General features: G+C 35.9%; 1 protein-coding gene across 1 annotated transcript in view; it reads left to right on the top strand.

The window, feature by feature from the left end:
- The window catches only part of FGD4 (FYVE, RhoGEF and PH domain containing 4), a 224,280-nt gene that overhangs the window by 167,823 nt on the left and 41,257 nt on the right, over positions 1-15,200 (top strand). Inside the window, 3 exon segments of the mRNA XM_037846493.1 lie at positions 9,778-9,867; positions 11,898-12,043; positions 12,812-12,968. Of these exon segments, the coding sequence (XP_037702421.1) occupies positions 9,778-9,867; positions 11,898-12,043; positions 12,812-12,968 (393 nt within the window).

The raw sequence follows: 15,200 nt of genomic DNA, 5'->3' as shown, positions 1-15,200 counted from the left end.
GTAAATGGCAAATCCAAATCCTAAATTTGTTTAGGATTTTTATGGTGCTTTGGCCTAACTGGCATTAATATAGGCAAAAAATCAAAAGCACTGATACTAAAATAGTAGCATGGAAAGTGATCGACTGATGTATTTAAAACTTTAACTGAAGGAAAACTCATCTTATGATGCAATTATCACTGACCCTGAAAACAATGCAAAATAGTAAAGAAAAAAAAATTAGCTTGTTTTCTTTCAGTTACTAAATTAATTTTAGTTACTGATTTCTTCATCGAAGTATCTCAAGCAGGGAAAGTTTAAATCAGGCAGTGGGTAGGAGAAAGTGAGTCAACCTTGGTAACATTTTCTGAAACGTTAAAGAAACAGGACATTGCAAAGTGAATCACTTGACATCTCGATACAGTGATAGATTTCAGTGTCTTTGTGCTTGAACTATGGTGAAGCAAACAGAAGGGTAGAAATCAAGAAACTCAAGACTCACAACTCTTGTTTTTGATAGTTAGGATAATGCCACCAGCAAGTATTTACAAAACAGTAAGAGCTGTTCATATTATGGGAAACATAAGGATATTGAACATTCCAGCTTATTTTTCTGTTCTGTTTTTGACATATGCAAGAGCATATTGTATGGTCATTCTGTATCCTGTTTTGTTGGATTAAACATAGGAATTTTTCCATGTTATCTCAAAATTTCCATAAACCTGATACTTAACTGGTCTCAGAGACACTTAATTAAAGTATGGAAGTGACATGATTACACATCTGTGGGTTTTAGAAAAATGAGTCAGATAAAGGGGAAAACAGATGGAGCAGGGAGCAGGGTAGGAAGCAGTTGGATTAGTCCAGGTGTGAGATGAGGCCCAAAAGAGGCAGGGGTTAGAGACACAGAATAGAGATTTCTGAGGACTCTGATTATTTGGTTGTAGGGAATGAGTCATGTTCACCTAGCTTGGATGAATTGCCAGATGGTATACCATTTGCTGAATAGAGGGTGACGCATATTTGGAGAGCAAAAAAGTAAGTTAGATTTTGACATACTTAATTTGAGGGGCTTCTCAGAAGTCCAGGTGATGATGTCTACTACAAAAATGGAATATTCTGGAGACATTATAATTTGCTGGTTAAAGATGAAGGCTTTGGAATTAAAAGACCCAAATTCAAATCCCAGCTTTATCTTTGATGAGCTATGTGACCTCAAACATGTCACATAACACAAACTTCTCCAAGCCTGGGTTTTCCTAACATGTTAAATGAAATAACTGAGGTATATGACAGGCAGGAAGGTGTATAATGGTTTTGGGGATGAGGGAAGGGAATAGAGTCACTAATTATATTAGTTTTATACTACTAAGTTTACAACACCTGTAAAAGATCAATTTGAAGATATTTATTAAGCATATTTTTACTTAGCATTTGGAGCATTTAGCATTTATTTATTAAGCAATTGGCGCTCAGGAAAGAGCATGGAAATATAAGAAATTGTACATAAGGGTGTGATCAATATTGCCCAAATAGAATGTGTAGGAGCAAGAGAGCTCTGACTGAGCCCTAGAGAACACAAATATAACACAAAAGGTAGCATAGTGAATTGTCAGAGAGGAAAAAGAAGAGAGAGCAGTGTTGTGAGAACAGGGTTGAGGGGTGGGGGAAGGCGGTTAGTGAGCTTTCAGGAAAAAAAGGACGGTCAACATTTCGAATGTGGAATTAGGAGTTCACCGGGAGAGAGAGCTAGGCTTTCACTAGTTGTAGCTAACTAGCTCAGTGAACTTGAGTAATTGAATTAAATTGAGTAAATTTACATTGTACTTACACTGTGTGCAAGGCACTGCAATGAATACGAAGAGGAAATGTATAGTTGAAAAGAAGGATTAAGATAAATAAATGACCATTACTTAAGATACCAGGTAAAGGTATCTGGGAGCTCAAAAATAAAGACTGCACAAGAGGGCAAATTTACTGCTGTTAGTATAAATGGAGAGGTCAGTGGGGAAGTCTGGGAGTCATTGAGTGAGGTGTTGAGGGACCACAAGATTTGGCTCATAGATTTGGTGTTTGATGTGTCAATTTGGGAAGTGCTCCATAGGAGCTAGTGGGGTATCCTCAAGGGGCCGGCTTGGAACTTGAGGAGAGAAAAAAGGTTGAAATTAGCTATTGTGTGAACTTGTGACCTAGTTTCTCAAGAGCTCAGCTCAAAGGTGCGGGAACCAGTCAGCAGTCTCTCCAGCGTTGCTGAGTGGCCTGGAATTCAAGAAAGAGAAAAGAAGACTTGGAGTGGAAGTTACCCAAGACAGTAGTGCCAATAAGACAAGGGGATAAGGAAGTCAGAGATGGAGTTTAACAGGTTGACACGAACCAGGAGAGTTGGGAAAGAACAGGTGCTGGGAGGTCATGGTGTGCACAAAGATCAGGTTTAGCCTGGGGGAGAGAAATGAGATCTTGAAAACAGCAGCTGCCATGTGTTGCTGTATGTGGCATAACCTGGTGGGCAGGAGCACTCAGACTCTAGAGCCAGATTTAGTTTCTTCAAATCCCAGCTTGACCACTTACTACCCTGGGACCTGATCAGGTCTCTTAAACCAGTCTGTGCCTCAGTTTCCCTTTTGTAAAATGAGGATAAAAGTACTTAACTTCATAGTGTTCTTATGAGGAGAAAATCATTAATTTAACAAAACTATGTGTTTGTTAAATCAAGAACTGTTTCCTCACTTATAAGGAAGATGAATAGACTCATACTCCTAGATTGATCCCAAATTCAACGTATCCTGCCTGGTGAATATGCCAGCATCTCTCTCCCAGTTCTGTTTTAAACTTGTGGAAGGCACAAGTATGTTTGCATACCTCTTCCTTTTTCACTTAGTTTCCTATATTTTATTTGTCTTTCTTGCTTGGGTACCAGAGGCTTTTACCACGAGGCACTTTCATTAATATGTCCAAGGTTTTAACACCAGGAAATTATCATCACAAATATTTATAAGTGACCTAATTACTTTGATGCTCTGCCTAGACTTGAGCCAGGTTAATTCAGTTGTTGAAGGTGAGTGCACACACAATTTAATGTGTATATTAAATTCTTCTCAGTGCCTGTTCTTTAATTTCTACAAAATCAAAAAGATGGTTTTGTCTAATGTATACTAATTTGGGTATTAGAAGACTAAAGTACTTCTCTCTTTGTTACCTCTTACTTCCTGTCTGATCTTGTGCAAGTAACTGAACTTTCCTTCTCAGTGAAAGCTCTGCTCTCCCTCTTCACCACCCTACCTCAAAAGTACATAATTTAAACCTTCAGATGAAAAACTCTCACTTGCCTTTCCTCCTGCTGCCTTTCAGGTTCTCAATTGTGTTAATAATGTAGAGAACGTAAGTGTGGAAAAATTTTGGTGCTGGGTCTCTCAGATAGTCTTGGATTTTCTTCCCAAAGCTTTTTGAATGATTATGCTAAAGTAACAGCTTGTTTATGCTTGTGAGACTGTATTATGAAGCACTGGGAAAGGAATAATGTCTGCCTGTTGAAAGGGGGTGTTCTTTTTTTTTTGTCCAATGTGAACCTGGTGATAATTTCCCAGCTGATTATGAATCTTCCCTGAGACCACATGATCCCCTTTATGGCATTATTACATGATCTCGTTTGAACATGAAATCTGTGTTTTATTCCCCTAGCTTCCAGCTCTCTTGTTCCCCAAATCCAGAGGAGTTTTTCTTTGTGCAGAAGGCAATAGGCAGAACAAGAGGTTGGTTCTCACAGACCTGGGTTTGAACCCTCGCTTAGTCACTTAGTAACTGTATGACTTTGGGCAAGTTACCTAGCCTCACTCAGAGACCACTTCCTCATGTATTAAATGACAGGCCTATTATGATGTTTATATTAGGTAATTTTTATGAAGCCCGTAGAATAGTGGCTACACAGAATAACTACTCAATAAATAGTGGTGGTTGTCCATTGTCCCCCACTTATGATTCCCTTGATTTCTCTATTCCCTAATATAGCGAGAAAGAATCTGGAGAATTCTATTATATGAAGGAGACCAACACAAGTTAAAGATCTTAAGGTGCTCTTTGAGATGTAGGTAAATTATGTGACAGTTGCATATCATTGTGATCTAATTTTAAATTACTACCTGGAGCAACTTTTAAGGCTTTGATGTCTGGAAATACATATGACATATCACAATTTTGATGCATCTTATGAATGTGGTACAAAGTCAAATGTTTATTTCCTAAGTTTACTGGTCTTATGAGAAAGTGGACCTCAAGGAATGCAGAGAAGGGTGTACCTGTACAAAGCCACCTCCTCTGCTTCGATGAAAGAACATAAGTGACATCAGATTGGTTACAAACGCCTACGACCATAAAACATTCATTCTGGTCCTACCTGAAGATTTACATAGCTAATTATTTTACTTTTAAAAATAACCTCTAATAAATATATGAAAAAAGCACTTTTAGTAATTTGGAGTAAAAGCTTTCAGAAATCTGCTTAAAATGAAAATGAAGTCACATTTGCTAAGAAGTATTGAAGATTTGTAAAACAAATATAAATATCTGATTCATTTTTAAATAATTGAAGATTTGGCCCTTAGAGCATCTTTCAGGAAATTGTAATTGTCCATTAGCATTTATAAAATTCTTCTCCATATCTCTGCTCCTCTACTTGATAGTTTTAAAAATGTGGCAGGGGATATGACACTAAGATGTTGAAGAATGAATTGCTGGTTCCACACAAGCAATTTCTAACTATCCAGTTAATGAACTCCGTGAGCTGCAGTGAGGGCTTTTTGTCCTCCCTCCTGCCATATGGAAGAGCCATGCCACAAGGTCTGAAAGGAGCTGCAGGAGTTGGTGACATCTGCAAATGTGGCAGAACTGCTACACAGCAGTACATTCACAAGCCAGTAGGTATACTGAATAACAATCAGGCTGAACCTAACTGTGGACAGATAGGAGCACATCTTTACTAAAGGCTGTTGGAGATGTGAAGGCATGCAGTAAAAACCTAGGACGCACATTAAGCAGACAGAGAAGGTAAATGTTATAATCTGTTGTAAGGATAGTGTGTCTTACTTTTTCAAAAATCATGGTTTCATTATCCTCTAATACATTTCTGTTTTAAGAATCAGCTTTCAATGGATGAGTATAGTATCTAGTATCCTGTTGCAAGTTAAAAAAAAAAAAAATCCGTCCCTTTATTTTAAAGAAAGGTACCAAAGTAAGGGGCTTTTAAAATAGCACATGTGTAATTATTTTGAAAAGTCAAGCCTGTTTATTAGACTACAGTAGCAGAAAATTTAATTTTGTGTGTAAATCAATATTGTGTAAGCGTTACTGTTTTTCCAAAGGTTTACAAGAATAAGCACTTCTTAGTAAAGTGCTAGACACACAGAAGAGGTTATGTAGTTTTGAAATGGCAAATAGTAAGGAATGCTTTTTATCCTTTAAAAAAATCAGGTTTCAGCTACAATGCATCCAGCAATCTAAAAAAACTACTTTGTACTTTAAATTTAAGTCTGAGTAGCAGAACCCCTCGTATGCTGATAAATCATATATTTCTCCTTAAGTGTAGCTCAGACAAGTTTCAGTAACTAAACTAATTTTTTAAAGGTGGAAGCCATAATATTATCATGTCAAAATGACTGAATTTTGTACACCTAATAATTATTGCTAAATTGCTGAAAAGTCTGCTTTAAATGGAATTAATGTTGGAAAAATAATTATGTATACATGCATAATAAGGACCACATTCCATTTTTAGGTGGATTTTGTAAGAAAACAGTTTGTACTTGTTTTTTCACTTAGTCTTTTTGTTTGTTTTTTACTGAAAGAAGGGTAAGAAGACAGAGCCACACTACTTACTGAATAGCTGCTTAAAATCATGTACACTTCTATATGATTTGAATCTGATTCAGTCACCTTCTAATTGTGTGATCTAAGGCCTCTTTGAGTCTCGAGATTTTGTGTTTTGTGTGTGTTGCTTTTAAAATAAGGATAATAACAGGACCTATTTCTAGCGTTGTTATAAGGATCAAATTAGTCAATCTATGTGAAATACTTGTAACAGTATCTGGCACATAATAAGCAATCAGTAAATAAGTATTAGCTGTTTTTATTATGGTAGTCTTGTTATTATTGTTATTAATCTAAAACAAGGCACCATGAGTTCATGATTTTCTCATCTCCACCACAAAACTCCAAGTAGCTTGCTTTTCTGCAAACCTGTAGTGAGTAAGTGATTAACCTATATGTCAGCAAGCTTACTTTTGTTGTCTTTGTGTTGGCTTTGGCAAGGTCATGAGCCTAATGTGCAAAAGACCATCTGTGTTGAAGGAATATAGCTTTTGCTAATAGCTTCTGGCATCCCCCTTGGATTTTGCAACATGTGACCAAGATACGCATAATTTGCCATGTTTAGCTAAAGTATGCTTTGCAGTCAGCAAAAGATTGTTTCTTATAAGCTTCCTATTGAATATCCTGGAGGACTAGAATACCTCAGAGTTGACTTTGTTGAATAGCAATAATTGAGTTTGACCTGTTGGTTAACATTCTCTGACTCATAAAAGACATAATATGTCATTATGCCACAAGTTCTGCATTTTTTTTTTAAAGATGTTCATCAGAACATATGAAAGAGTGTAAGTTAGAAACATACATCACCCATTAGAATTAAAACTAGAATAAAACTAAGGGCTTGAAAGGAATAAACTACTGATACTGTTTTGACAACATGGATGTATCTCAAATGCATTTTGCTCAGTGAAAGAAGTCAGACTCAAAAGGCACAAACTGTAACATTCCATTTACATATTCTAGAAAACGTAAAACTATAGGACAGAAAACAGATCAATAGTTATCAAAAGCTTGCGGTCTGAGTGGGCTGGGATTAAGCCCAAAGGAGAAAGTTTTGGGGAAACCTTCTATACCTTGATTGTGGTGGTAGCTACGTGATTGTATGCATTTGTCAAATCTCCTAAAATCATATGCTAAAATACTGTTTGTAAATTATACCTCAATAAATTTACCTTAAAGAAAACAAAAACCAAAGGCTTATGGTGTTGATGCAGGCCAGTATTTCCTGTGAGGATGAAGGATGGCATACAGCTATTATTTTCCTCTGAAATGTTAGTAGGTTTCTTATATATTTAGTATGCATTTGTGTTCATTTTTTACAGGTTGAAAGTCATATTTTTATTTCTCTAAGTATATAAAGTATTTGCCTTTCATCTCTTTCTTCTCTATAAGTAATCTTTTTACAGTTTCTCCATTTCATGGTATATACTGCATGTGTTTCATACTATTTAAGTTTTTTATATTATTCAGGATGCTTTTGCCTTATGAATAACACAAAATCTGACAGCCCGGCTTAAACAATAAGGAGGTTCTTTGGCTCTCTGCAGTCTCAGCTTAGTGTCTGTGGTTATGACCTGCTCATTGCCCTCAAACCTATGTGGCCCCCTTCACCTGAGGAGCAGAGAGAGAGCCGGTTTCCTGTGGCCCTGAAGAGTAGGGAGCCTCCTTGCAGACCCTCCCCTCCCCCGTGTATATTCCCCCATGTCTCGTTGGCTCACATTGGTCCTAAGCCAGTCACTGTGTCAAGGGAGAGGAATGCTCTGGTCCCCACTCAGGGTCCTGCTTTTGATCTGGGGATGAAGTCAGTTCTCCCAAAGGAAATGGCTAGATAGTGGTGGAGAAGGCACACTACCGAATCAGTATTCCATTAACAAATGGGGGATAGGATGTCAGGTAGGCAACAAAAAATGCCAGTACTTTACCCTTTGCTTATTAAGTTAAACCAGAACCTTGACTAATTGCAGAATTTGATTGACTACATAGTTGTTTTTCTTTCAATATTTCTGAGACCACAAATTATTTAAACGATATTATATAACTTTACCTATAGCCTTCACATACAAATATCTCATTCCAGTGCTGCTATTAGAAACAACACAGTAATTTTCCATGTTAGGATGCATAGAAGCATGTAACATATAAAGAAGATCCTACGTGTGTGGAACACAGTGACACATTCATACAGCTTAATTCATGGTTTAAAATGGAGCATTTACACAAATTAGACTTAAGTTTAAAATATACTTTAGGTTTACTTCGCTACTAGAATTTTATGTTAAACTAAACCCTTATTATTACTTCATACTTTACTAGAGTAAAAGAGCATTTCAAAAATCACTAGGTAGAAATTTATCTAATACATATTTATGTGTGAAATATAAAATGCTTTCTGATAGGACCAAGCCCAAGGGCTTTGGATAGTTGAACGCAGCTCCCTAGAGAAGAAATGGAAATACAGCAAGCCATGAAAAGGAGAGTAAGTCTTAGACAACTAGAGCGATTCATTAAGAATATGTGTCAGGCAGAGAGGTGGAAAGGAAGAAAGGTTTGGGGATGGCCAGGGACATGTTTGGATAATTGTGGATCATTTTGTTTGGAAGGAAAGGTACTGTAAAGGTGTAATGAGAGAGAAGTTTGAGGAAGTGAGTAGAAACAAGGTTCAAATAACTTGGAATGCTATACAGAGACTGGATATTATTCTGTTGGTGAGAGTGGGACTATTGAAGGTTTTTATTTCTAGGGGAAATAGGGTAATCTGTGCAAAGCAGAATTTTGGAAAGATTCCTCATGCAACAGTATGCATGGTGGGTTTAGCCAGGGTGATCACTTGGCATAACTATTGATTGGTCCAGGCTTGAAATGATATGAGCAAAATAGGGTTGGCAGTGATGAGAACTTAAAGGGTGGATGTTAAAGACATAATACAATGAATAAGAAGGACTTGGTAGCTGGCTAGATTTTGTGGTAGGGAAGTAAGTCCACAGTAGTTCCAGATTCTAAACCCAGGTCCTAAAACGGGGTGGTACCATTGCCAGGATGGCAAAGTACAGGGTGGTCGTGGTTTTACAGAAAAGATGACTTTGGTCTTATGTTGACGGTGCACCAAAATGGTAATAAATGTCTAGCAGCAGTTAAATATGTGAGACTGCTGCTCATTCATTCATTCATTTCATCAATGATATTGAGGCATTATATTAGACACAGGAGATAGAGCAGGTAACAAGGAAAAATGTTCCAGTCCTCATGGAGGTAGTGTGCTTACAAAAACATTTAAGAGATTTATAAATATATACTGAGGAAATAATAAAATGTATGGGATTCAATGCAAAATAATATGAGTGGCGGTATAGATGAAACAAGATTAGCAATGAGTTTATAGTTGTTGAATCTTGGTGATGGGCACGTGGAGGGGTTCATTGAACTACTTTCTCTATTATATATGATAGAAAACTTCCATAATAAAATGTTTTTTTAAATGAAAAGAAAAAGTATATGCATAGAGCTTAATAATTAGATGTGATGTCTCAAAGTTATGAAATCAAGTACAATGAGAAGTACAAATCAAGTACAAAGAGAAGTACAAAGAGAAATCAAGTACAAAGAGAGAAGCAGGGGAAAAATGAGGAAAGTATAGTATCTGGGAACTGAAAGAGTGTTTCAAGGAAGAGGTGAATGATATTGTTAATTGCTGCAGAATCAAAGAAGCTGTTTAGGTCAAAGAAGAAAGTATAGGTTAAAGAAAAAGCTACAGGTTAGATGTCATTTCTAATTTTGCTCATTTAATTCCCTAGTGGACATTCCTTGATGACTGAAAGGAATTGGGTACCTGAGAAGACTGAGAAACCTGTTTTGATCAAACTATTTGAAGAGGTGTTTGTTGATTAAGAAATATTGTCCAAGCTTTCCTTCCTAATGTGTGAACATCTGTTCTATTTCTAGGAGACTAATGAACAAAAACTTCACAAAATAGCCAACGAACTTTTGCTTACAGAAAGAGCGTACGTCAGCCGACTTGACCTTTTGTATCAGGTATCTATGTATTTTCCATTTCAAGAATTATTTCACTTTTTGGTACTGTACATCATTTTAACTTAGTAATTTTACTGTTTTAGAAACTGCAAGAAGGGCCTGACAATTTGGGGCTGGGGAAAACTACTCCCTCAAGGAAATTTCTAGCACTTTCAGTTTTGCCAGTGAATTCACTAAGTATGAAGGTTTTGTAATTCATAAAAAGAGGATTTTCTCTGTACCAGTCACAAAGTGCTTTGTAATTTGTGTCCTTCACCCTTAAAGACTAGTCTGTTTCTTGACCCTTTATTGTAATCTTTAGAGGCCATGTTACCATTATAATGTAAATGAGAGACTGGCTATTCTAATGCTAATAGGAATACATCACGGATTCTGTTGTGTTGTTTGCTGTTCATCACTGAGTGACTTTAACTGATGCAGTCATAGGACCAGAAGGGATTATGAAAGCCCTCTTGTTCAACCTTGTATGAAGCTTTTAATATAGTGCCTGGTGTAAAGTGCCCAGTCAATATTTGTCAAATATGTAAATCCACTTTATCACATGCTTTCATTATGGTGGAGCTCTGAGTATCATTTCAAATATACATTTGAAAAGAAAGTGTAAAAATGCTTCAGTAAGAATATTGAAAACCAAGGCATTTTAATCCTTTGTCAGTGATGATAAAGTGTAAGAACAGGATAACTGATAGATTGTCTGCTAACACAGACTCCTCTAATTAGAAGGGAAGGCGCCATATTTAAGTATTCTTTGTAAGAAGAATTGTCTTACTTCATCCACTGAAAAATTGGAACTTCACGGAATTGTGCCATCCTGAGCCACCTCCTTGAACCTCTCATTGGTTCCTAGAGTGAACCACATTTCTGCAAGGGCAAGCATTAGTGCTTAAGGCTTGTGTTCTTCAGAATAATGTTTGTGACTAAAATACTCACTTTTCAAAGATTTTCACATAAGTCAGTCAATTCATGTAGACTTTACACCTTTGAAACAATTTTTCTTCTCATGGGAAATATAGATCTGAAACTTTTAGGTATTCCCATAATGGAGATCTGTTTCTCCGCCTTGACAAGTTTTTCTGGTGGTGTGTGTTTTTTACGCCATATTAGCTTGTCAACTACTGTTGCTGACCTTTTAGAATTTTAGTCTTAACTACTACAATATTCTATCTGTTGGAGTCTCTAAGGACATAATTTTGTGTTCTTTTTGCCTCCCAAGAAAATGCAGTGGAGGTGAATTTAGAAAATTAACAACCATCTGGACATTTTGAAGGAACAGACCTCCTTCTGCCTACATTTAACAGAATGGCAAATAAGAGGTATAGTAGCCCTAGTGGAGTATAGCTAAGACTGCAAAATATTTTTATTGTCTTTAAGGTATCTTACTATGTACAGGAGAAGCCTTTTTTTTTTCTTACCTCATATTGGTGTTAACATGCATTATTGTTTACTAAAAAGCAAGTAAATGTCTAATAACTGAAATATTATTTTATTCATTTATTGACCAGATATTTATTAAGTACCTATTCTATTGAAGGGACTAAGTCATGTTGCTCACCCTCCCCAAGGAGTTTACAGTCTTAGTAGGAAAAATGAGCTTAACGTCAATGAGCTACGATAAAAAGACAATAAGTGCCATGGAATCTTTCAAAGAACTAAAGAGCAGTAAAAAATACCACAATTATTGTGTGTATATTAAGTGTTTCAATCTCTTAACTCTATGTACGGATAGAAAGGGCAAGTCCTATTAACCTCAATTAATTCTCTGATATAGAAAAGGTAAATCACTTGCCTTAACATCCCACAGATAGCAGTATGACCAAGAATAGAATCAGGATCTCCCAATTCGTATTCCTGGTTCTTTCTTCTGAATCAAAACATGCTTCTGCTTTTCAAATAATGATGGATTTCCTGAACCATAAATTTTTCCTTTTATTCAGCAAAAAGTTACTAAGAGCCCACTATGTGCCTAGCACAGTGCTAGGAAGTTAGTCTATAAAGTTGAAGTATAATGTGTGCTTTATTCTCTTATTTAGGTGTTTTATTGCAGACTATTGGAAGAAGCAAACCGAGGCTCATTCCCAGCAGAGATGGTGAATAAAATCTTTTCTAATATTTCATCAATAAATGCCTTCCATAGTAAATTCCTATTGCCGGAGTTGGAGAAACGAATGCAAGAATGGTAAGAGAAGTAGAGAGCAGCTGAAGCAGTCATTTGAGATACTGTCTTTGTCAACTTTTAAAGTGAAATAGAAACACCAGATGGGGCTGTAGTCAGGCATTTGTAGCTAAACGTTTATATTAAAGCCTACTGATAGTTGTGATGCATTTTCACCTTTAGCTAATAAGGAGTTTATTTCTCCTCTCCAAACTATCCCCCACCCCCAACTATCTTTTGACTAGTGGAGATACCAGGGGTATTTTGGAGTTTGAAGAATCCCATAGCATCTCTCTTTACTATATCATTCCTAAACAACTTAAAAAAGGTGTTTCTGGAAGCAACCCAGGTGTTTCCATCAACCAATAAATGGATAAACAAAATGCGGTATATTGACACAATGGAATATTATTCATCCGTAAAAAGGAAAGAAGTTCTGATAATTGTGACAACATAGATGAATGTTGAAGACATTGTATTGAGCAAAATAAGCCAGATACAAAAAGGACAAATATTGTATGATCTCACTGATATGAAACAATTGGAGTAATCAAATTTATAGAGTCAGAAACTAGAATACAGGTTACCAGGGGCTGGGGTTGGGGTAGGGAATAGGGAGTTTAAAAAAAAGAAAAAAAAAAGTGTTGCTTCATTTTCTACAAATCTTCGGTAAAGTGGTTTTGATAAAAGCACAAGGTATGTGTAAAAAGTGATTGCTTTTCTTGGATTCTTGTTAATTGATTCATTTTATAAGAACTCTTAATGACCCATCTGTTTCTATATTTTACATAGGGAAACTACCCCTAGAATTGGTGACATTCTTCAGAAATTGGCACCTTTCCTTAAGATGTATGGAGAGTATGTGAAGGGATTTGATAATGCAATGGAATTGGTTAAAAACATGACAGAGCGTATCCCCCAGTTCAAATCAGTGGTTGAAGAAATTCAGGTAATAAGATTGTTTCATTCAAGGCTATAAATTAATTTTCCATACAAATCTTAAGATTGTCTAGATCTAAAGTTTAGATCTAAAGAGCTGTCTGAGATATCTAGTCAAATCTCGTTCTCCTCTGAAGTATGCAAAATCATCTCTGCAAGGGTAAGGAATTCTATATAATAAATACTCAATAAGCAAATGCCATGTACTCAGCAGTAAATTCTCCATTTGCTTTTGAGACCAGCTGTTTTAGTTTCTTCATTGCTAAGGCAAATAGCATGCAATAGGTTGGTTTAAACAACAAGAATTTATTGGCTTACAGTTCTTAGGCTAGAAGTCCAGAACCAAGGTGTCATCAAGGTAATGCTTTCTCCCAGAAGACTGGGTGTTCTGGGGCTGGCTGCCAGTGATCCTTGGTCCTTGGCTTTTCTGTCACATGGCAATGAACATTGTGGGCTCTCCCGTCTTCTCTGTTCTGTTGATGTTCAGCTTCTGGCTGCTCCCTCTGGCTTTTTTTTCTCTCTGTGATCTTCCCTATAAGGCCTTCAGAAATAAGATTAAAACCCATCCTGATTCAGCTGGGCCACACCTTAACTGAAGTAACCTCTTCACAAGGTCTATTTAACTCTCAAAAGGTCCTGTTTACAAGAGTTCACCCCCACAGGAATGGATTCAGTTTAACATGTTTTTCTGGGGCACGTAGCTCCAAACCACCACACCAGCAAAGGCTGACTTTGCCAGGGTTCACAGAATTTTACAAAGTAGGTTACCATTCAGGTCTGTGCCTCCCTTGCTTCCATTCAGAGGTTGAAATTTTGGAATTAATGTAAAGAATGATTCCTATAAACTTTGTGATCTGGGAAACGTCACCATTCTGTTAATTGTCACTTTTTATCTTGATTTTTTTCTTATTTCACCAAACATGGATACTACATTTTAATAATACTGTAGTAATTTATGTTGATTCTGTAGTCAAAATAGTTAATAACATTCTTTTGATACAGTTTAAAGATTGAAAAGGAAGTAAGATCTCATAAGAGTCTTGAATTGTAGAGTAATGACATTTTCCCCTTTTCTTTCCATATTTTTCCCCAAGTGAATCTCTAGAATGGGTTAATTTAATTTTATTTCTGTTCCTAAATTCCCATCCCCTTACTCTACTTGTTAGAGTAAGTAATTCTCAACAACCAGTTTGGGAGTATAATATTGTCTCCTGGTTTACATTTCTTCTGTGAAATAAAGCTTATATTCTAGTTAAATAGAAATGATGAAAAAAAAAAAAAACCTAAAATGAACAGTTGTGTTCCAGCTGTTAATTTCCCTAGAGTCTGATAATATTAGTTTTCATACTGTTTAGTCTTTATATTTCAAAAAATAAAATTATTAAAAAATATTTTTCCATAATAAAGAAAAACTGGCGGCATGTAAAAAATATATATATTTTACCATCATTCCTTCCTTAGTCCTTTGCAGTCTGGGGTTCTCATTATTTTTGTGAAGATTTGAAGAAACTAGGTAAATCTTTAGTATAGCACCTGGCATCTTTAGTATAACACTCTCTAAATGTGAGTTTCTTCTGCCAACCAGTACTGTTTCAGCTGTCTCCCTTAAATTTTGATAGGTTCTGTTTTCATTTTCATTCAGTTCAAAATACTGTCTGGTGTCCCCTGTGAATTCTTCTTTGACCCATGGATTCTTGACAAGTGTGTTTGGTTTCTGTATATTTGGGAATTTTCTAGATTTCTTTCTGTTGATTTCTAATTTAATTCTTATATGGTTGGAGAACATAGTTGTATGAAAAATGTTCTTTTACATTCATTGAGACTTGTTTTATAGCTTAGAGAATGTTTCATGTGTGCATGAAAAGAATCTGTATTCTGTAGTTGTTGAAGGTTCTCCATATGTCAATTAGGTCAAGTTGGTTGATAGTGTTATATAATTCTTCTGTCTTTGCTTATTTTCTGTCTAGTTCTATCAGTTATTGAGAAAGGGATATTAAAATTTCCAACTATTATTGAATTGTCTAGTTCTTTAAATTGTCAGTTTTTCTTCATCTATTTTTAGGCTCTGTTATGTGTATATTCATTTATAATTTAGGTATTTTATATATAAATATATATATGTATATCATTTATAATCTCCCTGATAACATTGACCCTTTTAATATTATGAACTGTCCATTTTTGTTCTTCATAACATTTGTCTTAAGTGTATCTTGTCTGATATTAATATAGCCACTCTAGT

This window comes from Choloepus didactylus, chromosome 8 (assembly GCF_015220235.1).
Source record: "Choloepus didactylus isolate mChoDid1 chromosome 8, mChoDid1.pri, whole genome shotgun sequence".
NCBI classification, from domain to species: Eukaryota; Metazoa; Chordata; class Mammalia; order Pilosa; family Megalonychidae; genus Choloepus; species Choloepus didactylus.
Note: the sequence above shows the minus strand (reverse complement) of the source record. Positions and strands in the feature narration are given on the sequence as shown.